Source organism: Gobius niger, assembly GCF_951799975.1.
Source record: "Gobius niger genome assembly, chromosome: 10".
In the NCBI taxonomy this organism is placed as follows: Eukaryota; Metazoa; Chordata; class Actinopteri; order Gobiiformes; family Gobiidae; genus Gobius; species Gobius niger.
In genome coordinates, this window is record NC_136861.1 from 8,780,788 (window position 1) to 8,808,399 (window position 27,612).

Consider the following 27,612-nt stretch of genomic DNA (forward strand, 5'->3'; position numbering starts at 1 on the left):
CAGTCGCTCGGCCTTTCCTGATCTACGGAAAAAAAACCAACAACAACACACACACAATAGTCCGGCGAGTGCGTGGGGGGGGGGGTGGGGGGGGTGGATTGAGCGCGGCTCGTCCCACTGTTGCCCAATTATTTCTGAGTTTCGAGGCGATGATGGTTTTGCGTGTCCATCTGCAGCCTTCAAAGGGATATTCAAATCCGCCTCAACGAAGCAGCGGCACCATTTATTGGCAGCGAGCGCAGGAGTTGGCTGGAAAAATGTGCGCTCCGAGCTCAAAGAATCCCATCCAGGTGAGGTTATTTACAAAGTGGGGGGGGATTTAAACGGCTCCTCCGGCGCCTTGTAGCTCCAGTTTGTGTTTTTCTTTTTTTTATTCTTTCTTCTTTGTCTTATTTGTTTATATTTCGCTCGTCATCGGAGACAGTTCGTGGAGATCGCCCACTCCTCCTTCGTGGTCCTGCGGCTTCTTCTCGGCTTATGGTATCAGGTGGAAACAAAATGGCCGCCTCCCTCCGGTTGGAAAGGTTTCCAGTCATTCTGAAGGAATAAAGAAGTCGTGAATGTTGGGAATACACGTTGATTTCGAGTATAGCAGAGTTACCAGAGTAGAATATTACAGGATTGGATTGTAGCAGGAGGTTTTAACTGTGGTTCCCCCCATGTCTGAGAAGGTTTCTCCCACCATTAAAGGGATGGTTCAGAATTTCTGACATAGGGCCTTGTTTCCTAGTTATCCAGAGTGTTGTTTAGTTCTGAAGATTTTCTTTTAATTCATGCAGTCCTTATATTTGAAGAGTTTAGTGGGGCTAGGCTAGTGCTAGGCTAGTGCATGTCTATGGTAACTAGTAGCCTGCATTAAAAACCTCTTCAAAGTCATGGGTTAGTCCTCCAAGCATTGCCATATCTGATTTGTAGAAAGCTCCTTTGTGAATTCCATCCATCCATCCATCCATTTTCTTCCGCTTTATCCGGGGCCGGGTCGCGGGGGCAGCAGTCTCAGCAGAGATGCCCAAACTTCCCGATCCACACACACCTCCTCCAGCTGTTCTGGGGGGACCCCGAGGCGACACCAGGCCAGCTCGGAGACATAGTCCCACCACCGTGTCCTGGGCCTTCCACGAGGCCTTGTCCCACTAGGACATGCCTGGAACACCTCCCGCGGGAGGCGACCAGGAGGCATCCGGAACAGATGCCCGAGCCACCTCAGCTGGCTCCTTTCGACGTGAAGGAGCAGCGACTCTACTCCGAGCTCCTCCCGGGTAACTGAGCTCCTCACCCGATCTCGGAGGGTGCGCCCAGCCACCCTGCGAAGGAAACTCATTTCGGCCGCTTGTATTCGCGATCTTGTCCTTTCGGTCATGACCCAAATCTCATGACCATAGGTGAGGGTGGGAACGTAGATCGATCGGTAAATCGAGAGCTTTGCCCTCCGACTCAGCTCCCTCTTCACCACGACAGACCGATACAGCGACCGCATCACTGCTGACGCCGCACCGATCCGTCTATCGATCTCACGCTCCATCCGTCCCTCACTCGTGAACAAGACCCCGAGATACTTGAACTCCTCCACTTGAGGCAAGGACTCCCCACCGACCTGAAGAGGGGAAGCCACCTTTTTCCGGTGGAGAACCATGGCCTCGGATTTGGAGGTGCTGATCCTCATCCCGGCCGCTACACACTCGGCTGCAAACCGCCCCAGTGCGTGCTGAAGGTCCCGGTTCGTTGAAGCCATCAGAACAACATCGTCCGCAAACAGCAGAGATGAGACTCTGAGGCTCCCAAACCGGACACCCTCCGGCCCCTGGCTGCGCCTAGAAATTCTGTCCATAAAAGTAATGAACAGAACCGGTGACAAAGGGCAGCCCTGGCGGAGACCAACACGCACCGGGAACAGGTCTGACTTACTGCCGGCAATGCGAACCAAGCTCCTGCTGCGGTCATACAGGGAACGGACAGCCCTTAGCAGAGGGCCCCGGACCCCATACTCCCGGAGCACCCCCCACAGGGCACCACGAGGGACGCGGTCGAACGCTTTCTCCAGATCCACAAAACACATGTGGACTGGTTGGGCGAACTCCCACGAACCCTCGAGTACCCGATGAAGGGTATAGAGTTGGTCCAGTGTGCCACGACCAGGACGAAAACCGCATTGTTCCTCCTGGATCCGAGGTTCAACTATCGGCCGGATCCTCCTCTCCAGCACCCCGGAATAGACCTTACCGGGGAGGCTAAGGAGGGTGATTCCTCTGTAATTGGAACACACCCTCCGATCCCCCTTTTTAAAGAGAGGGACCACCACCCCGGTCTGCCAATCCAGGGGCACTGTCCCCGACCGCCACGCGATGTTGCAGAGACGTGTCAGCCAAGACAGTCCTACAACATCCAGAGACTTAAGGTACTCAGGGCGAATCTCATCCACCCCCGGAGCCTTGCCACCGAGGAGCTTTCTCACCACCTTGGTGACTTCAGCCCCGGTGATGGGCGAGCCCACCTCCGAGTCCTCAGCCTCTGCTTCCTCATTGGAAGACGTGACGACGGGATTGAGGAGGTCCTCGAAGTACTCCTTCCACCGCCCGACGACATCCCCAGTCGAGGTCAGCAGCCCCCCACCCGCACTGTACACAGTGTTGGTGAAGCACTGCTTCCCCCTCCTGAGGCGCCGGATGGTTTGCCAGAATCTCTTCGAGGCCGACCGATAGTCTTCCTCCATGGCCTCCCCGAACTCCTCCCAGACCCGAGTTTTAGCCTCCGCGACCGCACGAGCTGCAGCACGCTTGGCCTGCCGGTACCTCTCAGCTGCCTCAGGAGTCCCACAAGACAACAAGGCCAGGTAGGACTCCTTCTTCAGCTTGACGGCATCCCTTACTTCCGGGCGCCACCACCGGGTTCGGGGATTGCCGCCGCGACAGGCACCAGAGACCTTACGGCCACAACTACGAGCAGCCGCATCGACAATGGAGGAGGAGAACAGAGTCCACTCTGACTCCATGTCCCCCGCCTCCCCCGGAATCTGGGTGAAGCTCTTCCGGAGGTGGGAGTTGAAGACCCCACTGACAGAGGGATCCGCCAGACGTTCCCAGCAGACCCTCACAACACGCTTGGGCCTGCCAGGTCTGACCGGCTTCCTCCCCTGCCAGCGGATCCAGCTCACCACCAGGTGGTGATCGGTTGACAGCTCAGCCCCTCTCTTCACCCGAGTGTCCGAGACACGCGGCCGGAGATCAGATGACACGACTACAAAGTCGATCATCGACCTCCTGCCTAGGGTGTCCTGGTGCCACGTGCACTTATGGACACCCTTGTGCTCGAACATGGTGTTCGTTATGGACAAACTGTGACTAGCACAGAAGTCCAATAACAGAACACCACTCGGGTTCAGATCGGGGAGGCCGTTCTTCCCAATCACCCCCTCCCAGGTCTCACTGTCGTTACCCACGTGGGCGTTGAAGTCCCCCAGCAGAACAATGGAGTCCCCAGTCGGAGCACCATCTAGTACCCCTCCCAGGGACTCCAAGAAGGCCGGGTACTCTGCACCGATGTTGGGCCCGTAGGCCGAAACAACGGTGAGAGACCTGTCCCCGACCCGAAGGCGTAGGGACGCGACCCTCTCGTCCACCGGGGTGAACTCCAACACGTGGCGGCTGAGCTGGGGGGATATGAGCAAACCCACCCCAGCCCGCCGCCTCTCCCCGCGGGCAACTCCAGAAAAATGGAGAGTCCAGCCTCTCTCCAGGAGTTGGGATCCGGAACCCAAGCTGTGCGTGGAGGTGAGCCCGACTATATCTAGTCGGTATCTCTCAACCTCCCGCACAAGCTCAGGCTCCTTCCCCCCCAGTGAGGTGACGTTCCATGTCCCGAACGCCAGAAGCTGTGCATGCGGACCAGGTCGTCGAGGCACCCGCCTCTGACTGCCACCCAGTCCTCTCCGCACCCGACCCCTACGGATCCCTCTGCGGGTGGTGGGTCCACAGGAGGGCGGGCCCACGTCGTCCCTTCGGGCTTTGTGAATTCCACCTTCAGTAATGCCAAACCACTGTAGATCCGGTAACCCAGCAGATCACTCCGCCGCTGCGTAGCTTACAACCAGGAAGCTGATGCTGCTCAAATATAAATTATTTTAAATGCAAAATGGTTACATGAAAAACATAATTCAGTCAACACAGACATTTATATGGGTAGTCTGGTGTTATACGTGCTTGGATCAGACCGTTTTTAATGCAGGCTACTAGTTACCATAGACATGCACTAGCCTAGCGCCACTACACTCTTCAAACATAACACTCTGGATAACTAGGAAATAATTCCCTATGTCAAATATCCTGAAATATCCCTTTAACCTCTTAACCCCCACATGAACAGAGCACATTATCTTCTGTTTGGCTTTACCCAAAAGCTTAATGAAAAATGTGGCAAAGAAGCAACAAAAATTAGACAAAAAGTAACAGAAAAGTGATGGAAAAAGTGACAAAAAAAAGTGTCATAAAGCGTCAAAAAGCAATTGGAAAAGTGACAATAATCTGACTAACAAAAGAGCGACAGAATAACCAACAAGAGAGTGATGAAAAAGTGACAAAAAAGTGAAATAAGTAACAAAAAGCGATTAAAAAAATGTGGCAAAAAAAAAGGGCTGAGACGGACCACAGTTTGGGAATACAGGTAGGAGTTAAGTGAGGGAGAGAGTTCAGCACGTACACTCCGCATTCGCCTTCCTAAAGGCTAAAGGCACTGAAGACTGTAATGCAGTTCTGCTTTTCCAGTCGAGCAGATCTCAGACTTTTCACACCAAGTTCCACCCACATAATTATGTAGCTTAGCAAGTGCCACCAGGAGTAAAAAAAAAAAAAAAAACCTGTCCTGTCCTGTCGGGCTAAACCAAGGGATGAAAACATGAATAAAATTGACTCTAAATCAAACAATATGATGGGATGATTGAATCCAGCTCCGGCAAATGCATCCTATTTGATATATGAATGTAAATATGGATGGATAGACAGCTTTATGGATTAATACTCATCTTTCCATTAAATGTAATCGGACATTTAACTGGAGGTAAACAATGATGAACTGTAGCCCACGTAACTGCTTTCGTGTCGCCTGCCCGCTCCTCCTTCATGTTCTCGCGGCTCCTACTTCTTCTTCTGCTAATGACGTCAAGTGGAAACAAAATGGCCGCCTCAGCTGCCCGCTTACATCCCCGGCACCTCCCTTTTGAATCAATTCTGACATTTCATTTTGGCCTTATAGAAGGTAATGGTGCATTCAGAGGTTGTTACCGATAATGTCGGAATGGTATTGCTCGGTTTCATTGCCACCCTTGTTTCTTTTTTCCATCCCCCCCAACCCCGCCCGCTCTCTTCCACACTGTACTTCCAAGGCGCTCACTGCGAAAAGGTACACATGATAGTGGACTAGGAAACCGTTTTTATTTATTTTGAGCTGAATTGGTGACATTAAGTTTGTAGCTCGACGGTTCATTTTATTTTCCTGCCTTAAACACCTCACTGAGACACAGAATTAGCTTATTGGGGTCCTCGTTGGGCGTAAAACTCCCCTATTGTATAAAAAAATGTGACATTTTCAGGGTTTGTTGCACACAGTCTGGACGACTGTAGGATTTGATCTTGTATAATTTTACAGTCATGGCCTGCCAAAGATTGGAACTAAGAAGTTCATGAAAATTAACGTCTTAACCAGTGCCTTTTCTCCAGTTGAGTTTGATCCACATCTAAGCCTAAAGATCTTAGCTCATTTGAAAGATCTGCAAAACTCATCAAGTTGTTTCCGTGTTGTCGTCACTTGTTTGAAGTTTTTTGTTGCGTCTTTGTCACATTTTTATTGTTTTTTGTCACATATTTCTGTCATTTTTCAACACATTTAATAAAAAACGTTTTAATCACTTTTTCCCCCCATTTCAAAATTACTTTTTGTGATTTTTTTCTTTTCAAATTTATTATTTTTCCATCAATTTTTTTGTATTTTTTATCACATTTTTTTTCCCATTACTTTTTTGTATTTTTTATCACTTTTTTTTTCCATTACTTTTTTTTATTTTTTTTTAAAGAAATCTTTTCTTTTTTTTTTTTCTTTTTTCTTCTTTGTATTTTTTTAAGCACAATTTTTGTCATTTTTCATCACATTTTTTTTCATACAAATTAAATAAAATAAAAATTCGACAATCTTTTTATAATTTTTTCCTCAATTTATTTTTTATCACTTTATTTTTGCCTTTCTGTCGCTCTTTTGTGGCTTTTTTGTGACTTTTTCACCCTTAATTGTTTTCATCTTCTTTTTTTGTCACTAATTGCAAGATTTGGATAAAGCCAAACTGGAGAAAATCTTTTCAGGTTTGGGTTAAGAAGTTACATTTATATTCGAACATATATATCGGTATTTTATTAAATAACGCCAGTGACCTTCAGCGTTCATGCTTGTTTTGTTTTCTTATAAGCTTTATTGAACCATTTTTCCACACATCACTAAATTGAGTTACGAGCTGAATAAATAAAATCCCAGTCAACTCGGTTATTTCCATTTTTTTTTTTTTTTTTCTCTCTCGGAGATCGAGCGGGACAAGCATTCCTGTTCTTTCCCCCCGCAAACATCCAAACGCCGGCGTGTTTTTGAATTTGGCCTCCCACACTTCACACGCGCCGCGCAACAAGCTCGGCCTTTTAAGTCTCGCTCGTCAATATGCTGTTGCTGATACATTATTTAGCACCTATGGGCCGGGTATCAGAAGGCGCTAAACAACACTTATTTTTGCCGTCGTAATCATGTTCGGGCGAATCTCACGGCCAGATGTCTAGAACGGCTTTTTTTTCTTTCTTTTTTTTACTCCCTCCCCTCTCCACACAGCGCCTGAAATTTCCTCTCCTCTGAGTTTATGTAAAATTCATCTGCCTCCTGTTCTATTTATTCCCTTGGTTTTCACACGCTCAACAATTAGTCAATTCCCAATCAACAAGAGAGAAGAAATTGCTTTTAATTACTTTTGATAAATGACAAATTGCGCTGGCGCCGCTCTCCCTTTTTGCGTTACTTTGTTTTTTTTTGCAAGCACTTAATCAGGTGCGGTTGTGGGGCAGCGGGAGGGGAGGGAGGGTGTCCGAGTTGGAGGTGGGAGGGGGGGGGTAGAGTGGGGCTGTTATTGGGAGATGGGGCAGGGAGAGGAGAGGGGAGGGGTAAATCGATGGCGTTTTCTCCGCGGTCCATTGGCCGCTCGGGCTCCTGGGCCACAGCCAGCAGCGGGGCCGGTGTGGAGTCAGCAGAAACACAAGCAAGAAATGTGCTTTATGTGAGTGAGTGCGCGGGGATGGATGGATATGCACTGCGAAAAAGGGCTCCACGTTATGAGAGATTAACCTTTTTTTTTTTAGCCGTGCAATAATGTTGTCCCACTTTGGGTGGAAAAGGGTCGTTCAGGTCGTCATCTGGACACTTCTACTAAAAGCAACCGATCCAAAAAAGTATATGTTCCAACCTATGAAACACTTTGCAGCTTGAACCAGTTGTAAAAAGCACACAAATACTGTGTTTTTCCACAGATGATTATAGATTTAAGTGTTGAATAAGCCCTTGAAGCAGAAACAGTGATCAAAACAGACGCTATCGACAGAAAGAAACAACCTAGGACAAATAACAACTCGAAAACCCTTCTCTATGTTCTTCCATTATGGGAAAAAAGAAAAAAAAAAACTTAATTGGATTCTGCTCAATATGCTCTGTTCCACCTGCTGATGTCACAAAGTGATGTTTTACTTCTACAGAATGAGCTCTTCTGTACCTTCACTCACCGCACTTTCAGTTTGTCTTTCGACTTGAAAAGGCACGATAACAAACTCTAAAGTTCGACACATTGAGGCAAGAAACTATCGCGATCAATGATATTATTGAAGAACTTATAATGCCACACAGGCTACAGTAACTCTAAAGCTTTGAAATGACAGTAAAGCTCTGTTCGAAAAGTACTTACCGAAAGCTTAAAGTATCCCACCATGTACATAAAATACAATGAGGCACCAGCAATAAAGTATTACTTTATTCACTGAGGGCCACATACAGAACAATATACAAACACCTGGGCCGCACTCACAGAGGTCAGATATATAACTTCACCACTATTGTATTAAAGTTAGCAAATCGATAAAATGTAAATGTATGCTTTTTAATTGAATATGCTTAAAGTAAAAAAAAAAAAAAACAGCCTCCATCACAGCTTTCTATTCATGGATTTTCATTTATTTTATATATATTCAATTAAAGCACACAAAGAAAAATCTGAGAATTTGTAGCAGGCCAATTAAAAGTGGGCCGTGGGCCGCAGTTGGCCCATGAGCCGCAGTTTGGACACCCCTGCCATAGATGTAATAATTAGAGATAACCATTCAGCTTCATTCATTGTAAAGATCCCGAGTCGTCGTTGTGAAACTTACATGACTGCTCAATCTCCTCCTACAAAGTTCCTTAAAAGGGCAAATAGGCGGGACCTCCACAGAGCCGCCACAGAACTCCAGAGCTTGATTGACAGGCACTGGAGCCAGTCAAAGGCTTCCACTATTTCGGGCTGCTGCACAAAAACCAGCGTGGTTAAAGACATTATTGTCACATGAGTCATAGCGATTTTTTGTTGTTGAAAAAATAAAACTCTTTGGAGCCAGGCTTTTAAGCCATTAAAATCCTGTCTCCCAAGTGTGTTTTGGAGTCGCCCCTGGCCACAAGGTGGTGGTATGGCAGCAATGTCAGCTCTGGGCCATGACGACCAAAGAGAAGCTCCTTCCTCGCCCATTATTACATTAGGAAAATAGGGGGAATAAATGCAATTAAATGTACAAATAATACATATTGAGCCAAAATGTATTGTTTATGTGTCATTTATTGAACAATAAGTCAATTTAGTAATTATCGTGACAGCCTTATGTGGTTTTTTTAGCTTTATTTATACAACTTCACGCCACACACTGTGCCCTTGTCGATATCAGAAGTGTTTTTCCTTTAAACTGGGGAAGTAACAGAGTGAAGCAATGTTATTTGCCGTCACAGCTGATATTGAAAAATGCAGCAGTTTGCTTTTAATACTGTATTTAGCCTAAATGTTCATTTTTATTGGTTGCTAATGCGGAAGTTGAAGCCCAATGCATTTCTGGCGGTACATCTTGATTCTCTTTTTCTCTTTGGGAGGCCTTGTGAGAGCTAGAAACGAGTTTGGGCTGCTGCAAACAGTTTATACTCAAACACCTTCTACCATTGAACGGGGTGATACGATAAGCTCTGCTTTGAAAGTACATGATATAACAGGTTGTTGGTGTTTTTAAGGGTAAATATGGCATTAGATTAGACCGTTTTTGTTTCTAATTCGACGAGTAAACAGTCCGAAGCAGTCCCCACTCGCGCAACACAGAGACTGACTGATAAACAAGGGAAACCGCATCGTGATCTCATTCGCAGCGCTGTGTATCCTCGCGCTAATATTGACTGTTTTGCTGGGCCTCCCCGCGCAGCGTCTGTGAGCGCTGATCCCGGCCGTCAACACAACATGTTTGTTTATGTCAATGTAAATACTCACACACACACACACACACACATACACGCCACTGCAATATTTACCCTCTCCGCTCATCATAAATAATGTAATTGCGCCTGTAATGTTTCCCGTTGGATTAATACGGACACATCTTGGTTACATTGTGAATATGAAGGGCGTGAGCTGAGGAATCTCCGTTCTGTAGAGTGAGAAATGTCTGGTTCATTCTCAGACGTGGAGGTAAATAGATAAAGACTGCAATTATGTTTCACCGCCCACTTTACAAGCCGTGTGGGAACTCCTTTACCAACTTTGGTCAACTTTAACCATGGAGTATCGCCGTCTACTTCAACAAATGTCCAACTGGATGCATGGATGTCCGAGATTTCTACAGTCACAGCTTGTTGATGGTTTTGATCCCTGAAAGTTGTGCTCATAGAGTTGAGCATAGAATTGTGGAAAAACTAAGGCCTTAAAGCAGCACTAAGTAGCTTGTTTACCTTAATAAATCCTTTTCGTAGTCCCTCTGGGGGTAATGCAACTGTTGATGGGATGATTGGAGGGTCTTTTATCTCCCCCGGTGTCTCTGGCCAGAAAACCACAATTGCAGCTTTCCCTGCACTGGGCAATACACACTAATGGAATCACGAAGAAGAAGCTAACAGGCTAATGGGCAAAGCTAACTGTGGGCTCGCGCCGCTTAAACAGTATTTACAGCCAAGTTTGAGTGACAAAAATGATCTCCATTGTGTAATTGGATGTACAGTATCCCTCTGTTCCTTTGTCTTTTCTGTCAGCGTAGTATTTACTGTCACAGACAATCAATGAGTAAAAAACCGCAACATGCTACGACACCTGCAGTTGCGCTTATGGCCTCTAGGGGCATGAGTTACTTGTTCAATGCTTTTCAAGGACATTTAAAGCAGTACTTTGTCTCCTGTGTGGGCATTCAATCCACATTTCTCAGAAAATAAGGACATTATTGATCTTTTAGGCCTCGACTTCATCCGAAATGCAAAAAGATATGGTTGAAAAAACCTTTCAACTGCATGTACTAAATGTGATGAATTAGCTTGTTGCCTAATTTATCAGATTTACTTTGATATATACACATTTTGCGGTGCTTAATATAACATTTTAGGAATGATAAATGCTTGGATTTGTGGCATTACAAATGTTTCTTCTTTTTTATTAAAACATCATTAACCTACTATTTGAACTGGCGGTCACCCTAGTTATAAACTCACCTCTTGACCCTCTTGGCAGACAAAAAAACGCTGCATAATGTTATTCTTTTGATCGTGAAACCACTTGTAACACGTCTTCATAGTATGTCAGTTGGGTCTTTTGCACAATGGCCGTCCTAACGCACATCACAGCACTGTTTTCCAACCAAACTAAGTCGTCGAGTTGCCCTACAACTTTGACCCGTATCTAAATCCGTTTCCTCTCTGTGTTTGTCTCCGCAGTTGTCCTGAGCTCCGGCTGCAGCTGCGACTGACCAGCCTCAGCCCAACCTTCACCTGTACATGGAGACTCCGAGCTGGGCAGGTAGGACCAAAACCTTATCTTCCCCTGTTTCCTCCGCTCGCCTGTCTCCTCTCCCTCCCCTCTCCTTTCGATGGCTACACAGGCTTTCTGCTGCTCTATTGTTGCTTTCCATCAACAGCTGATTTGTTGGATAACACTGTGACCAGGAGACCTCTATTACAACTAGACTGTTAGGTATTTACTTTGTCTGAATGGAAGCAAAGTTTTCCAAAAGTATACGCCTGCTTTCTGGCTACTCCTATCGAGCTTCCAATAATGTGAACTTCGTGGACAATTTGTTTATGAGACTGTTCCTAGTCCAGGTGACAACTTTTTGAAAGCTTTGCCGTGATAGTGGACTGGAGTGCTTGCACAGTTGGATACCGCTGAATGGAATCTGTATGCTGTGCCTGATAGTGAAATTTAACTCCAAATTAAGCAAAAAGGAAAATTGAAACCATACCTTAAAGCAGAACTAAGTAACTTGTTTACCTTAATATATCCTTTCCATAGTCCCTCTGGGGGTAATCCAAGTGTTGATGGGATGATTGGGGCGGGTCTTTCATCTCCCCCTGGTGTCACTGGCCAGAAAACCACAACTGCAACTTTTCCTGCCCAATACACACGAATCACGAAGAAGCTAACAGGCTAACGGGCTAGGCTAACTGTGGGCTAGCACCACTTAAACAGTATTTACAGCCAAGTTTGATTAAGAAAGATGATCTCCATTGTGTAATTGGATGTGCAATATCCCTCTCTCCCTTTCTCTTTTCTGTCAGCGTAGTATTTACTCTCACGGAGAATTAATGAGTAAAAAAAACGTAACATGCTGCGACACCTGCAGTGCAGCTTATGGCCTCTCAGGGCTTACTACGTTACTTAGTTCTGCTTTAATTTATAAATATGCTGCTTATCAAACGCTGTGCTTCTGCTGGTGGTCTAGTCAGAGGTTATTGTATTCACATTTAGTCAGTCTTTGCATCAAATTGGACAGTCTTTGTTAAAGTCCTGGATCAGCCTTTGTCAAATAAACATTACCATTAGTTTTGGCCTGGAATTATCCTGTAGATTGAGCTTAGACTTGGTGGAACTGAGAAATTTATATTTTGGATATTTTCTCCTGCTTGCTTGTGGCTAGTCATTCCTTTTATGCAAGATACGTTTCAATAAAAAGCCCACCTCACAAGAAACTATAACTGTTTGCGTTGTTGGTGAAAGAAGTTGGTCTTTGTCGCAGCTTATTTTAAACTGAACGTGATTGTTTTTGTATGAACTCATGGCATTGCTTTGGTGTGTGTTTTTGCATGCAATATTACGCCGGATGATTTAATACATTTTTCTCCAACTGTCTACACACGAGGCCTTGAAAACCAGCAGATTATCCTCAAAACCACTCCTGCAGCTTTTTTTATTCTTAAGGGATGTCCCTGGTAATGACTCAGTCAAAGCATCGATTCAGATCTTGAACAAAACAATATTTAATTCCTGTAATCTCCATTGACTGCTGTATCGGCCGCTCTCCGCTCGTGCTGCAGTGCGAGTCAGAGGTTGCACGACACTAAAAGACTCCGACAAAAGAGGGCAGTGGTAGCCCAGTTTTCCCTCCTCACTTTCACTCTCCGTGCAGCCGCCCATAAACATATACTGTGCATACTGCTGCTTCCTAACTGCTAACTCCTATACACCACTTCCTCCAGCCCTTCCCTGCTTTACGTCCTCTTGTTCTGCTCTTTTCAGAAGCATGATTGTATATAATGTAAAGAATGGGGGTTGTCTTGTAATGTTAGTTTGTTCTTTTTGGCTGGTGCATATTTATACCTACTCAAACTAGCCATCTGGATTTGAAACCACTGCTTTAAACTAATGTGGCAACAGTAATGGACATATTGTACTGTAAAATTGTGCAAACATATCAATGAATCTAGAGTAGATAGATCTCCACAGTCGATCTCCATCATACTAATGGGTCTGTAGGTCAATTTTCAAAGGGATTTCCAATATATTTTGTGTATTTTTTGTGAGTATTTCAAAGGAGGTCTGTGTCATGGGCAGCGCCGGCTCCAGAACAAACTGGCTGAGGCCGGGTCAGACTTTGAAAGAGGTGCCAAAAAGAGATTCAAACATCATGAAATGAGTTTGCAATGCACCCTTTTGCACCCCTGTAGATCCTGGTAATGGGATGCTTTCAGAATCATCTAAAGAGGTTATAGGACTCGACTCGGGGGCGGCCGATCCCTGTTCTTCCCGCTCAAATGATCGACTTTCTTGGATATTGCTACAACAATATTAACATGTTACATTAAGAAACAAAAGCCGTAATCAAATTGTGTCAAAATAATCTCTTAGCCCCCGCCTTAACCTTTGTCAGTTCGGCTTTAACCAAATCTAAAGGCTTCAGCAACAGTGTAATGCCTCATTTGAAAGCGAAGACAAAACTGATCCAAGCTTCGTCCTTGTTTTGATTGTCACGTTTTTGTCCTATTTGTTTCGTTGTTTTTGTTGCTTTTTTTGACATGTTTTGGTCACATTTTTGGGGGCTTGATCAGTTACATTACACACAGAATAAAAACAGAAATATGACCAAAAAGAAACAAAATTGTGATAAAAAAGAGGCTAGAAAGCAATAAAATCATGACATAAACTACAAAAATGTGACAAAAAAGCTATGAAAATTTGACAAATATGTGGGGAAAAAATGTGGCAAAAATGCAACAAAACCGACTAAAATGCAAGAACAAAAACAAGGATGAAGTTTGATGAGTTTTGCAGGTCTTAGCTTTCAAATAAAGGCTGTATTCTCTCCACTTAAGATGCATTTACATTTGGGTTAAACTGCAGGATATGTGCACGTTAGGGCGGGGGTTAAGGGGTTAAAATCAGGCCTAAACCAAGGCGACGTTTATCTTAAAGGCATATTTCAGGATTTTTAACAAAGGGCTTAAAGTGATTGTAAGTTTAAATGTTTTACAAATTTAATAGATTGTGTATATTTGAGCGTCTGGGTCTGAAATTTTTGAGGTAACATTAGCAACATCAAATGATAATAACTTTCTGAAGTCCCTCCCTTTGCTGATTTCAGACACTAATCAGAAACCGCGGGACCCCACTTTGACCAATGAGACGAGCTTTCCCTGTGAACCGGCCTGTCGGGACCAATCAGGAGAGAGGGGGCGGGAGCTTGATCGTTTCTTTTTGAACATTCTGTCCTGCCCTCCTCATTTTGCAAACTAAGAGTTGCTTTCTGGTCCAAGAGGGGAGGAATTTGATTGTTTACTTTCACCCTATCTCTCCTCGCTTTGCAAACTTACAGACTATCACTTTAATTTCCTAGTTGTCCAGAGTGTTGTTGATTTGTTGACATGCACTCGCCTCGCACTAGCACCACTAAACTCTTCAAATATAAGGATGAATTAAAACAATTCAAATCTCCAGAAATCAACAACACTCTGGATAACTAGGAAATGAGGCCCTATATTGTCCTGAAATTTCCCTTTAATTTAGGAATAATTTTAGGTCTAATGATTTGGCGATGTATTGATACCTCACTGTGCTAAAATGATAATTTAGCGATATGTCGTGCAGCCTCAGATCAACATTCTGAATTCAGATCTTTCATATCCAGGTAGAAATCCATTTTGAGCAGTGCATCGAGGCCCCACGCGTGTCTGAATAGCGTTACCTTCACCTGATTCCGCCTGGAGCGCTCGTAAAACCAGCCCGTGTCCCGCGTGCGCCTCCCTCCCCCCCTCCCCTCCCCGGCCCATATTGCGCTAATGCGAGCCGGGTTAAGCAGCGGAAGACTAGCCATAGACTCTTATCCATATGCCTGGAGCTCGCGTGGGGCCGGGATGGCTGCGCTTTGGGGACCCCTCCGCCTTGCTTGGGGCCCTCCGCGGAGCCATAGAGCAGGTGGCGGCGAGGATCAATGGGGCCTGGATGGTTCGCTCCTCCGCCGCTCCCCCCGGTCTCCCAGGGCAGCTAGCGGCGCCTCACCACCGGAGAGCGGCGCGTTTCCATTAGGCTAATTGCCGGGGTTATAGTTCTATATTATTGCGGTAATGACGGGGCTCGTCCCGGTGCAGCGGGGGGTGTGATGGCTCCCCCGTCACGCAACATTCAGACTGCGCTGGGAGCGGATCACGGAACTTACTTCAGGAGTTAGGAAGGGGAGCTCGGAACGGATGCAGATTTGGAAACAGATGTCTGGGTTAGCGGCTCGGTCTGTGATCAGAGATGGAAACAAAACGAAATAGAAAGAAATGGATGGATGGATGAGATACAGTAGGATCCAAAAAAATGTTTATAGCCACAAACCGGTTCAGATTACTCACCTGGCAAAAACCAGACAGATAGTTCAGCTTTAGCACTTTAATATCAATCTGGAAATGCTCTGGTTGTGAGGAGGATGAACTTTCATTGCGACATTTGGATTGGATCAAGCGCACCCCGTTTTGGAAATGCTATCCGTGTTTGTCTTCAGCAGCACCTCGTGTTTTTTCCGTGATCCGTGTGTTGTTAATTAGTTTCTATAAATGTGTCGGCAAATATAAAACCCGTGCACCCATGGCAATACTATCATTTGAGAACCTGAATAACCAGATCTCTAAACAATGACATCTTCCACAGCAAAGCGCCCAGATGTTTTGCATGATGGGAAATTGTTTGGACAGTGTGATGATCAGGTTTACCTTGTGATATTTGCTACCAGCTGATTTACCAGTGCAATGACTGACTGTAAATGTGGTGCATCCGCCATGGTGAGACAACCTGACCCGGCGTGTTTTTGGAAAGTTCCAGGTCTCACAGCTTGACATCCTTCATGATGTTACACGGTGAAAAACGACGAAGCTACCAGCTGCTTGTGTTGCTTAGCTGCGAGTCTTGCCCGGATACCTCCTAATTTCCCCTTTTTTGTTTCCGGTAGCGCCTCTTGTGATGCCTCCACTGTGCCTCTTCAGTGTTTCAGAAGAAGAAATGCGGGTGTGTGGGTCTTAGGACGTGATGATGTCATAATGTCAGGTGGAGAGCAGAGGCCAATGCAACTCTATGGGAGAAATGCAGTTTTTGTAAGAAATCTCAAACGAACACTAACAAATGTTTTTTCCTCATTAGTATTTGACGGTGATTGGATTCACAAACCCGCCGTATTATTTTTATGTCTGAAAGTCCTTTCAACTGACCGACATCAAGCTCTTATTTTTGAGCATTGTCGCCACGCTCGGACGCCTTTCAGGGAAAATAATTGGACATTGGTTTATGTGATAGAGGAGAAAATGAACTTTGATACAGTTTTTGTTTCATGTGGATTCTCCCAGTAATGGTTGAGATATTCACCGAATACAAAGACAAAAAAAAATGTATGCAGTTACCACAGTTACCATAGTTACCGTAGTTACCACCGTGGACTTTTCATTTGCTCCACCTCAATTTTAAACTATTGATACAGACGGCATCTCTGGATTCACCCATATATGGTCATGTTTGAAAACAGTTAAGGGGGAAACAATTAGGAAAAAAATCTAAACTTTCAAAAACTACTTTAACAGATGATGAATTATGAATATAGTTTTCTACTAAATAAAGATGCAAAGACATATGGAGGAGCAAAGTGGTTCAACAGCCCATAAATGCATAAATAACGGAGAATGCTAGCATGATGCTACATGTTAACATCGTGCTAACACTGCTGTTTTATATTTAGAAGATTCTATTTTCCCCTTAATCTTTGGGAAACATAATTTGTCACTCTTTTTAGCCATTTTGTGGTGAAATATAAACTTACTCATCACATGCAAATAAAGTCAAGTCTAAATCGGGTCCATATGGATGTTTATTCAATCAGCAGATTGTTCAGTAGAAGCGAAAAAGCGGCAGTCGTAGCTAGTGCTAGCTTGTGTTAGCACGATGCTAGCACGAAGCATCATATTAGCATTCTCTGTTATGTATTTATGGGCTGTTGAACCACTTTGCTCCTCTCCATGTCTTTGTATCTTTATTTAGTAGAAAACTATATTCATAATTCAGCATTTGTTAAAGTAGTTTTTGAATAATTAGAGAAAGTTTAGATTTTTCTCAACTGTTTTCCCCCTTAACTGTTTTCAAACATGACCATATATGGGCGATTCAAGGGATGCCGTTTGTATCTATGGGTTCTTTAGAAAGGCCTTTAGATCGTCAGCTAGCCTTTTGTTTACTTTATAAAAAGCTGTTTCCTTCATGGCCAGTATAGACTCTCAGTAAAAAAATCTGCTGACCCTTACAAAAACTGCAAATATATTTTCTAGTGCCAAACACGCTGCTGTACCAAGGGAAAGGGAAGCTGCTGCTTGTTTACGCGTCGCCATAAGTGGCAAGTCTGCATTGTGCCGCTCAGTTCAGAGTCTGTATTTAATTTTTTTTAAAAGAGCCTAGAGGAAGACCATGGATGAGATTTATGGACGGACATTACCGAGACTGTTTCATAGTTACACAATGCGGCGGGTGATCGAACCAAAACAGAGCGCTGAGAGAGGAGCGAGCCCAAGTATTTTGAAGTAAGACTTTAATCAACGGCGCGGCTGTTTACTCCCAACAGGTGGGACCGGCCTGATTTATGGACAGACTCGGGAGCGTGTGGAGCCGGCTCATTTTGCCTCAGCTAAAAACTGGCAATATGGGGCTAATTTGTGATAATTTGTTTGCCGCTGCTGTGGCCACTGGTTAAGAGTGTTTATATAATCGTGATATAATAAGAAGAATGGAAATGAGTTTTGCGTGCGGGTCGGGCCCTGTCAAACACCGGCGCTGTTAAATGATAATTACGCTCCTCAAGCACAGAATGGCATCAGGGGCTCCTGCATTTCGGAGCCGGGTTATTCCTACACTTTGAGCTTTCAGTGAAGATAAGAGATGTTTTGTGATCACGGTTTATATATTTCACATGCGTCATTACCGGCAGTCACGTTACATTTTTGGAAAACTGGGGGAAAAAAGGAAGTCGTCAAAGATTTCCATAGAGAAAGTAAGTGCATACGATATAAGACGTTTTCATGTTTTTTTCCCCGAATAATGAAGTCGTTCAAGTCATCATCTGTACCAGGTTGTTTAGAACAGTAAGGCAATTTTTTTTATTATGTCACTGAATTTGACGTATTTTTTAGTGAAATTAAGCCACACATCAAAATGAAACGACTTCACAGACATTAAAGGCCAGATGTCTTTTTGTTTTGTTTTGGTTACAACAATAAAAGAGGGGACACAAGTTTAAAGTGCATATTCATGCTTTTGAAAATATTACTTTTTTAGATGAATAACATCTGTTGTAAGTGACAATTATAATTTTATTTCAGTGAAGCAGCAATTTTAACGAGGAAATAATGCTGGCCAGGAAATGTATTTTTATTTGAGTTTTAGGCTAATGACAGGAACTGACGCAGATAGAAGTAAAGTTCCACAGCAGTTTGAGTCATTTTCCATTGATAAAACATGGTCGGCACGGCAACAGGTTGAAGTTGTTTGCCCCCATCTATGTCACATCCTGTCAGCGTCCAATCGATACAGACGGCATCACCTCATAGAAGGGGGCGTGGACTCGCCGAGGGGGAAAACAATCTTTTGGGAAACAAATTTTTCACTTTTTTTAGCCACTTTCTGGTGGAATATAAACTTATTTATCATATACAAATAAAGTAAAGTCTAAATCGGATCCACATGGATGTTAATTCACAGCAGATTGTTCAGTAGAAGCGAAAAAAACGGCAGCCGTACCTAACGCTAGCTAGCGCTAGCATTAGCTTGACGATTCTAACATGAAGCACCATGTCAACATTCTCCGTTTTCTATGTATTTATGGGCTGTTGAACCACTTTACTCCTCTCCATGTCTTTGCATCTTTATTTAGTAGAAAACTATATTCATAATTCAGCATTTGTTTAAGTAGTTTTTGAATAATTAGAGAAAGTTTAGATTTTTCTCCAAATTGTTTTCCCCCTTAACTGTTTTCAAACATGACCATATATGGGCGATTCCAGAGATGCCATCTGTATCTATAAGGAAGTGAAACTATAAACATCACAAAAATTGTCAAACTAAAGAAAGCTGTGTACATGTTATGGCAAAATATTTAATGTAATTGTGTTAAGTATGTTTTAGCAACAAATGTGTCCACTGTGTAATATGCGCTTTAACCTGTTATTATTCCATCTAATTCCCATCTCATTTCTAACATCTTTTTAGTTTATTTTATGGTTTATTTTGGTAGGGACAGTGCAAGTTAATGAACAAGCCACGCCGGATTGTAGCCTTAGGCTAATTTTCATCCGTCGTCCCCCATGCGCACTCTCAAACACACTCTCATACATCCTGGCCTATTGTACATGTTTTTAGTGGTAGGGGAAACCGGAGTACCCGGAGGAAACCTACGCAGACACGGGGAGAACATGCAAACTCCACACAGAAAGGCCCCGTCATTGGTGGGAATCGAACCTGGACCTTCTAGCTGTGAAGCACAAGCACTAACCGCTGTGCTACCGTGCCGCCACGGTAGCACAGCTCACTTCTCAAAGTCCTTTTTCAGGGCCACTCTCACAGAAAAGCTAAGAAAACTATCCTGCAAGCTCACAATCTATAAACATGTTTTTTTCATGAACCTCTCTCTGCATGGTCAAAATGCTTAAGGAGGACAAAACAATCTTCACTTCTCTACAAGCAACAATAAAGTCGGGTACAGGGCATTATTAAACAAGCGAATTGCATTTCACAGCCCAAACTTTTTAACTTCTTATGGCTGCTCTCTGTCTTGTTGAAAGGTCAAAGGTTAGAGACAGTTTCCCAGTTAATAATACGAGATGAGATCATGTGCGAATTTCTACTGGCCTTGGATTTGAAATCCGAAGGCAGCGTTGGACCCATTGCAGCTTCCGTCCCAAGCTTGGGCACGGTTTCCATTCTGATTTCAACTCTTCAGACCTGGTTGAGTCCCGGCGTTCGTCCCCGGTTCAGTCCTGGCCGCTCACCGTTGGACTGCATTACCGCCGCGGCCGTATATTTAATGTTGTTCCCTGTTCATTGAGATGCAGTTAAAGCTTTTCTAACAAGTGGTGCTCCTCTCCGCACTATATTACACCTCTCCATCCATTACCTTGTCTGACTACTGGAGCTTCCTGGGGTCCTCCGCGTGGATGTGCTTTATGTATTCATATATTCATAAGCCGGTCTGGTGTCGCGGAATCTGAAACAATTTATGGCGCGAGAGGAAGAAGGAAGACGAGAGAGAGAGAGAGGGGAAAAAAATTGATTGAAAACATGGCGCGATGAAGCAGCCAGTGTAAAGATATAAAAAGGATCATGGAGGGAATGGGGATGACAACGCGGCGGCGGCGGAGTGGTATGGGACACTTGATTTGTCCGCTGAGAATGGGCTTTAGTATTGTTTGTGTTAGTGATGGCGGTGTGAGCCACTGAAATGCACTCAGGGGCTGTTGACCCTCCTCCTCCACTGACGGGCTGCGCTCGGAGGACACGTGTGGATTAAAGCAGTGGCTCTCAACATATTACAACAAGTTATGACCCAAATGACAATAACTACTAAAGGATTTCAACCTGGTCAAACTGCAAATTCTTTATGTCATTGGTCTTGCAGTAAAAAAACGGTTTGCTTTTTGGCCCATTTACCAATAATCGTTCTGCGACCCACTTTTGGACAATCCATCATTTACACCAGATACACAACCGTCACATATATTTCAGAACATCCTGGTTACTCGCCTTCTGATTGACTACATATTTATACTTTGCTGTTAAAATTGTGGAGAATGTAACAGTGAAGCTCATTGTGTGAAATATTGATGAGAATTGGGGGTAGGATTTAGTAAGTTTTCTTCCTCTCACTTTCTTTCAGGCAAAATTGGTACTGATCATTATTATTAATATGATTATTTTTCCTTGTATGTCAATTTTGTTGTTGGTTCAACGTGACACAAACTGTGAAATGTATTTGATTCACTTGCGTTCACTGTGAAATGCCATTGCTTGATATAAAGAAAGAATAAAATAGTATGTCACATGGACAGTACTTTTTGGCATTGCAAAACAGTTTGACTGATTAATCAAAAAAAAAATTGTGTCTAAATTGTCATAATTAGCCCGATTTGTAAAGCTTGTGCTATTTAATTTTTATAGTAATGACCTCTGGAAATAACAAAACTTCATCTTCATAGGGGTTATGTGTAAAATGTGACAACCCATTTTGTGGCTTATGCCTGGTTTTTGTAAGAAACATTTTAGAAATCTCGTGCTAAAGAGGGCCAGACTGTTAGCATTAGAGCAGCGCGAGCTACACATCACGCAAGGGCTGAGTCTACAGTGAAGATCCCGCCCTTATGTCCTTTTTAGGAACATGCTTCGTCAGAGCTGGATAGGAAGAGTCTGTAAATCAGCTTGTGTTTAGCCTGAGGAAAGTGCTGCATGTGAGTGGTGTTTATTTCCGTGGAAAAGTGCAGGGAAAGTTGTGTAAAATGAGTGGGACCGGCTCATGCCCGGCCTCTGTTGCTGCGACTCTGGCGGCGTGCAGTGTTGAAGAGATCCTCTCTGCAGCAAGAGGATGGCCCACTCTATGACTAGTGTTCCAAAATATCAGACACTGAGACACTGATTTTGAGCTTTGACCTAAGATTTTCCCTTTAGACCTCGACATACATGTTATATCATGGTGCCGTTACACCAATGAATGCAGCCGATGGAGCTCCACTTCTCCACAGGAAATGACGTCGCCTCCACAGTACACAGTTAGCTTAACCTAATCCAAACTAACCATAAACCTAACCTGAAGGATAGTGGAGTTAAAAAAGTGTCTTATTGAGATTAAAGAAATGAAATTAAAAAGTGGAGTGACGTCATTTCCTGTGGAAGTGTGGAGCTCACGAGGCTCTCTGTCGGCTGCATTCAGACCTTGCAGGTCATGGATTGTAACTATTGAAACATTTTATTCCAACAAAGCATAAAATCAAATCATTTGTACGTAGCCCAGTGTGACAACAGCAAGTACAACGATCAGAACAGTGAAAAGCGTAGTGGACTTTAGAATAACAGAGAAGGAGACGTAGAGGAGAGGTGGTCAGAGCACTGGAGCTTTCCAGATCATGCAGGAACTCCAACATACAAGAGTGGAACACAACAAATCTATTTTGACTCAGAAAAGGCATCAAAAGTTTTTTTTAAATCAGAATATAAGGCCTTTAATCCCAAAGTGTTCTATCAAATTCCACTCTTTTCTTCTTTCCCTGATGTAAAAAAGGAGTATTTTCTTTCTGCTGCATAATTTGAATGGAATTCATCCATTTTCCATGCCGGTCCCGTGTAAAAGCGGTTCATCTGCATGTTCACGTCGGGCCAGTATTCCCCGGTGCCGCTTGTCAGAGCCGCGCATTAGCCTCCATTACCTCCTGCGGCTAATGCTAACCATAACTGACCATTTGGCATGGCTTCATTACACAGTCATGCATGTAAAATCAAGTCGCGGTCCCCAAGCCGTCACATCCAATTGCAAAAAACAGCCGCAACGTTGGCCGCGCCTAACCATCTCTCCCTCTTACTTAATTCCCAGCCTCTCCTTGTTTTATAAAATATGAACTGATTAAAGTAGATTACACACCTTGTTAGCCGAGCGTTTCGTTTCGCGATGGGCCCGAGGACAGGCCACGCAGGATTCGCCGGGCGGGCGGCGTATAGTGGCCTTGCTCGACACGCGATTTGTTTTAATAAGCCGGGCGTTTCAGGCGAACATAGAAAAAAAGAAGGAAAAAAAAGAAGGCGGCGAAAGATCAATACCTGTATTTAAAAAAAAAATGAAAGGGAAAACAGGCCAAATATGTCCAAGGATCTCCCTCTCGCTCCGAGATATACTGAAGAATGGGGCTGCGTTTGAGACGGGAAAGTGCCGTTTAAAGATGGAGGTCAGCGTGAAACATTCAACAGCGATTAGTGAGATTTGGATAAGCTTCCACCAATGTGCAATCGGTGTTTAAAGTGTTTAAAGAGCTACAGAACAAAAAGGCTTACACATTCTAAAGTGCTATCGCAGGCCCAGGAAGCCAAGATGATGAGTATAGGTAAATCTTTAGATTTTTTGTTTTCCTTTGTCCCCTCTCGGTAACACTTTACAATACGGCCCGGTAAGTCCATGGTACTTACAGTTGAAATATCTAGTAATTATGTGGTACATCTTAAAGGGATATTTCAGGATTTTTGACATAGGGCCTCATTTCCTAGTTATCAGAGTGTTGCTGATTTCTGGAGATATTTTTTTTTGTAATTCATTCAGTTCTTATATTTGAAGAGTTGCGTGACGCTAGGCTAGTGCAAGGCTAGCACATTTCTATGGTATCAGCTAGCCTGCATTAAAAACAGTCTGACACACTCCACAGTGCAGTTGAGGCAAATCACTTATAACACCAGACTAACCATATAAATGTCTGTGTCGATTAAACCATTTTGCATTTAAAATACCTTATATTTGTAGCAGCATCAGCTTCGTGGTTGTGTAAGCTACGCAGCGGCGGAGTGATCTGCTAGAAAATAGTGCCTCAAAATGCGATCATTCATGTGATGCAAGGTCAGTTATATTCCAAAAATGATTCTATGGACACAAACATTTATATGGTTAGTCTGGCGTTATAATTGATTTCAGACTGTTTTTAATGCAGGCTAGCTGATACCATATAAATGTACTAGCCTAGCGCCACCAAACTCTTCAAATATAAGAACTGCATGAATTACAAAAATAAAATATCTCCAGAAATCAGCAACACTCTGGATAACTAGGAAATGAGGCCCTATGTCAAAAATCCTGAAATATCCCTTTAACATTGTTATTACTACCTCTTTTAAGTATTACTACTGAAGTTCACTATGAAATACCACAGTAATGACCGAAACGTACCACTGTAAGTACCTGGTAATTACCTTTGTAAGTACTAGGGATGCACCACAGAAACTACCTAGGAGTTACTGGGCCGTATTCTAAATTGTTACCGTAGTGACTGACAATAAAAATAACTTCATAATAATCCTGCACTGGTTTGGTAAGTTACACAAGGCTTGTACAACTGCCTTTCTTAAAAATATTTCCTAATTGTACTTTCCTTTACAGTTACAGTATCTATATGATGTGTTCCCCCTGAAGTTCCACAGCTTTAGGCATAAATATTTAAAACTTTCCAAAGCCGGCAATAAACCTGAACCCTTCTTCCTTTGCTTTTTTTTTTTATTGCAGCAATCTTGCCTCTTGTACCGTCTTTCTCTTCCTTATTCAACTCGAGAGCATCCTGTCGAAGTTTTCAAGGTTTTCACCAAATGCAACTTTTACTTGGACAAAAAATGTGAAGTGGGTAAAATACTCAATTTGACAGTTTTTTTTCCGATGTGGCATTGGCGCCGCTTTTCGCCCACACGCCCAAAGCCAATACAGTTGTTGAAGATGTTGTGAACTGAATCGTGATTTTTAAAACACATTTTGCAAAATTCCTGTAAGAAAGATGCTATTAGATATTATCCCTAAAGAAAGTGTGTCTCTTTCTGTAAGATTGAGTGTTTTGAGAGTAAAAAAAGGACAGAATGATTTCAGGTTTCAGTTTGAATTAATATTTCAGTATTTGATAATAAGTCAAGTTATAACTAGTGTTTTATTTACACACACATACAGAGAAGTATCAGGGAGCTGAGGTATGTTCTTACTTGAGCTTAGACGAGTTGATGTGTCACTGTCTGGTCTTTATGCTCGCGCTCAGTCAAGCAAAACAATCAAAGATGTTAGCATTTAGCCTCTCCTCCCCTCCTCTATGGCGCCAACAAGGGTGAAGTTAGAAGCGACCAAGCAAAAATTACTAATAATAATAATTGAATAGATAATCATGATATAACGATGATAATCAAAACAAAAATAAAACTGGCTTTTTCCATATCTAAAGTGTGTCCAAAAGGATTCTGAAAAAAGACAAAAAACTATAGGCTATACAATGTTATTAATGTTTTTAAGGTCGAGAAAATTCAGAAAAAGGCTTTATGTAAGTACGCTAAAGAAACACACAGAAATATATATAAAAAAAAAATGCATATGATTTTTTTTTTTTTTCTTTCAAAAGTTCAATCTTGCATGGGGCACCAAATAGGCTCGGGCCGGCCCTGGGTTTGTTCGAAAAGTCACTTATATTATTTAATATTTCTTTGATAAACTAGACACGCACAATCAGGATCATTTAAACATATTGAATATTTATGTTGTGTTGATTTTGGTTTCTTCGCTCGTTTTGTGGTCTTCCGGGAGCCACCGGGTGCTGGATCGCACCAAGTGTGGATGGTGCGATCCAGCACCATCCACACTTCATACTGAAATAAATGAATGAATGTAGAAAAAAAAAAGAGAAGCGATCCAGCTCTTCCACGTTTCCCCTATTTAAATACAAAGTGCTCCTAAGGTGTCCTTACGCCTTACAATACAGCACCTCTTTCTATCCACTTAGAAAATCAACATGTTTAATTTTGTGTAACTATCCCTGGATCGTGTAACTACTCACGTAACCGTATTTAAATAGGGGAAACGTGGAAGAGCTCGGTCGCTTCTTGCTTCACCCCCGTTTGGCCCCATAGAGGCGAGGAGGAGAGGCTAAAGGCTAACAAAGAAAGACCAAACAGGTCTAAGCTCAGGTAAGAACATATCGCAGTATGGAAAAACAGTGGCCTATTCCTTTAAAGGGGCTAGATGCAAGTTGGTCATTTTACACTCACTACTGCCACCTCAGGTCTTATGCGTAACTGCAGCTTATATATTAAGCTCTTTTTGAGGGACAGTGCAGGATTTTAGAGGCAGTTGTGGTGAACAGGTCTGAGCTCATTCTACACAGACATGGCTGGAACATGTAGGGGGAGGAAAATACTTAGTTTTAACATTTTTAAACTCCGTATCCCTTTAAGGTTACAACAGGTCATTGGCAACTTGGTAGAAAAACTCCAACAGGTCCACACGAATGCACAACAGCTGAATGTATGTTTGTAACGGGACAACAACACTTTCAATAGATGGCAACAACAAGAAGAAGAAAGTTTTCTTCGAGAAGGTGAATCATCAACATCATTAAGTAAAGTTAAGTTTAAGAAAATGTTGGTAGTTCAGTCTTCCTGACATGTTTGTGATTGGATCGATACAAAAATGCTTCAATATTTGATTAGCCATGAGCAGAAACGGTCCTGCTTTTGATCAGGAACAAAAAGCAAGTGTTTCTGTCTGGCCAGGCTAAATAACTACTACTCAATTCAAGTTTGCATAAGGGCCATTTGCCAGAAATGAAAGTGCGCCTTGTGTTATAAATAAATCTTCATGATAATTTGTGATAGTCTGCCTTAAATTCAAAGCTTTTTAGTGTTGTTTGTTTCTCTGTGATTGTCTTTATCGCTTGAAAGGGCCCGGTGTGGGAGCTGCAGCGGTTGAGAACCAGTGATAGATTCTCCTTTATTTCTCAGTCTATACCGAGGCACCTAATGTAAAACCAACAGTGTCTCTATCTTTACATGTAACAACCTCTACATGTTCACTTGCCCAAAAAAATCCATACGCGTCGCGGGCAGAGAGCGCGCGTCCCTCTGCGACATGCTCTGAATAATGTACTTGTTTAAATGCATTATGTGAGTGTGTAGCTGTGTTTCGATCGGCGCCTCCTCTTCTCGTTCTCCTTCTCTCTCCCCCCCCCTCTCTCTCTTGGGTATGGCCTGATTTCCTTCCTCGCCCTGGGATTCTGGAGATGTAGCACCTTTGGACCGGGCGGCTGTGAAAAGAGACATCAACATGCGATTCGAGGAGGCGCCGGAGCAGAAAACAAGCTTAGGATTCGCTCCCTGGAAGGTGTCTGGCCTTTAGGAATATTTCAATTGTTCTTCATACGCAATGTCTTCATGTTCTCATAAAGGTCGGAGATGCCGCAGGTTTGGGTTTTACAAGCCGGCGTCGTCCGAGCCGTAAATGTTAGCGCGGCGTGAGTTGTGAAATGATTTCGGACAGCAAACACATGTTTTCCTTTATCCTGGATTCGACAACGCTTTGGGAGCCTTGTTTGAATCGCAAAACTATTGTAGAACTCTCATTTGGTTGTTGTCATAGTAACTTCAGTAATGTCCAACTCTGGCAGCCATATTGGGTGTGTTCATTCTGCGTTCATTTCTTCTTCTCATATACAGTGGGGAAAAAAAAGTATTTGGTCAGTTTCACATAGACATTCTATTGGATTTTGGCCAAATACTTTTTTTCCCCACTGTACTTTGGTAATTTCACACAATCTGCTGTGAATAAACATCCATATGGACCCGATTTAGACTTGACTTTATTTATGTGTGATAAATAAGTTCCCCTCAGTGAGGCCACGCCCCCTTCTATGACGAGATGCCGTCTGTATCTATGCTAACTTCCTGTGGTGTAACAACTGTTTCCTGTCTGTGTTTTTTTTCCTATGGAGAGTTATAGTGCATTCCCAGCAACTGGTAGCTAGTACTTTTCCCACTTGAAATTGAAACCTTTTAACCTCTGAGCTCCCCAGCTG

General features: G+C 43.4%; 1 protein-coding gene across 3 annotated transcripts in view; it reads left to right on the forward strand.

Annotated features, from left to right (window-relative positions):
• Window positions 1-27,612, forward strand: part of LOC306968938 (RNA binding protein fox-1 homolog 3-like) — a 1,481,628-nt gene that overhangs the window by 792,398 nt on the left and 661,618 nt on the right. For all 3 annotated transcript variants that reach the window (XM_079564526.1, XM_079564524.1, XM_079564525.1), the window contains one exon: window positions 10,990-11,071. In XM_079564526.1, coding sequence (XP_079420652.1) covers window positions 11,050-11,071 — 22 coding nt within the window. In that variant the 5' untranslated portion in view covers window positions 10,990-11,049. Of the gene's footprint in view, window positions 1-10,989; window positions 11,072-27,612 lie in introns of those variants that run through there.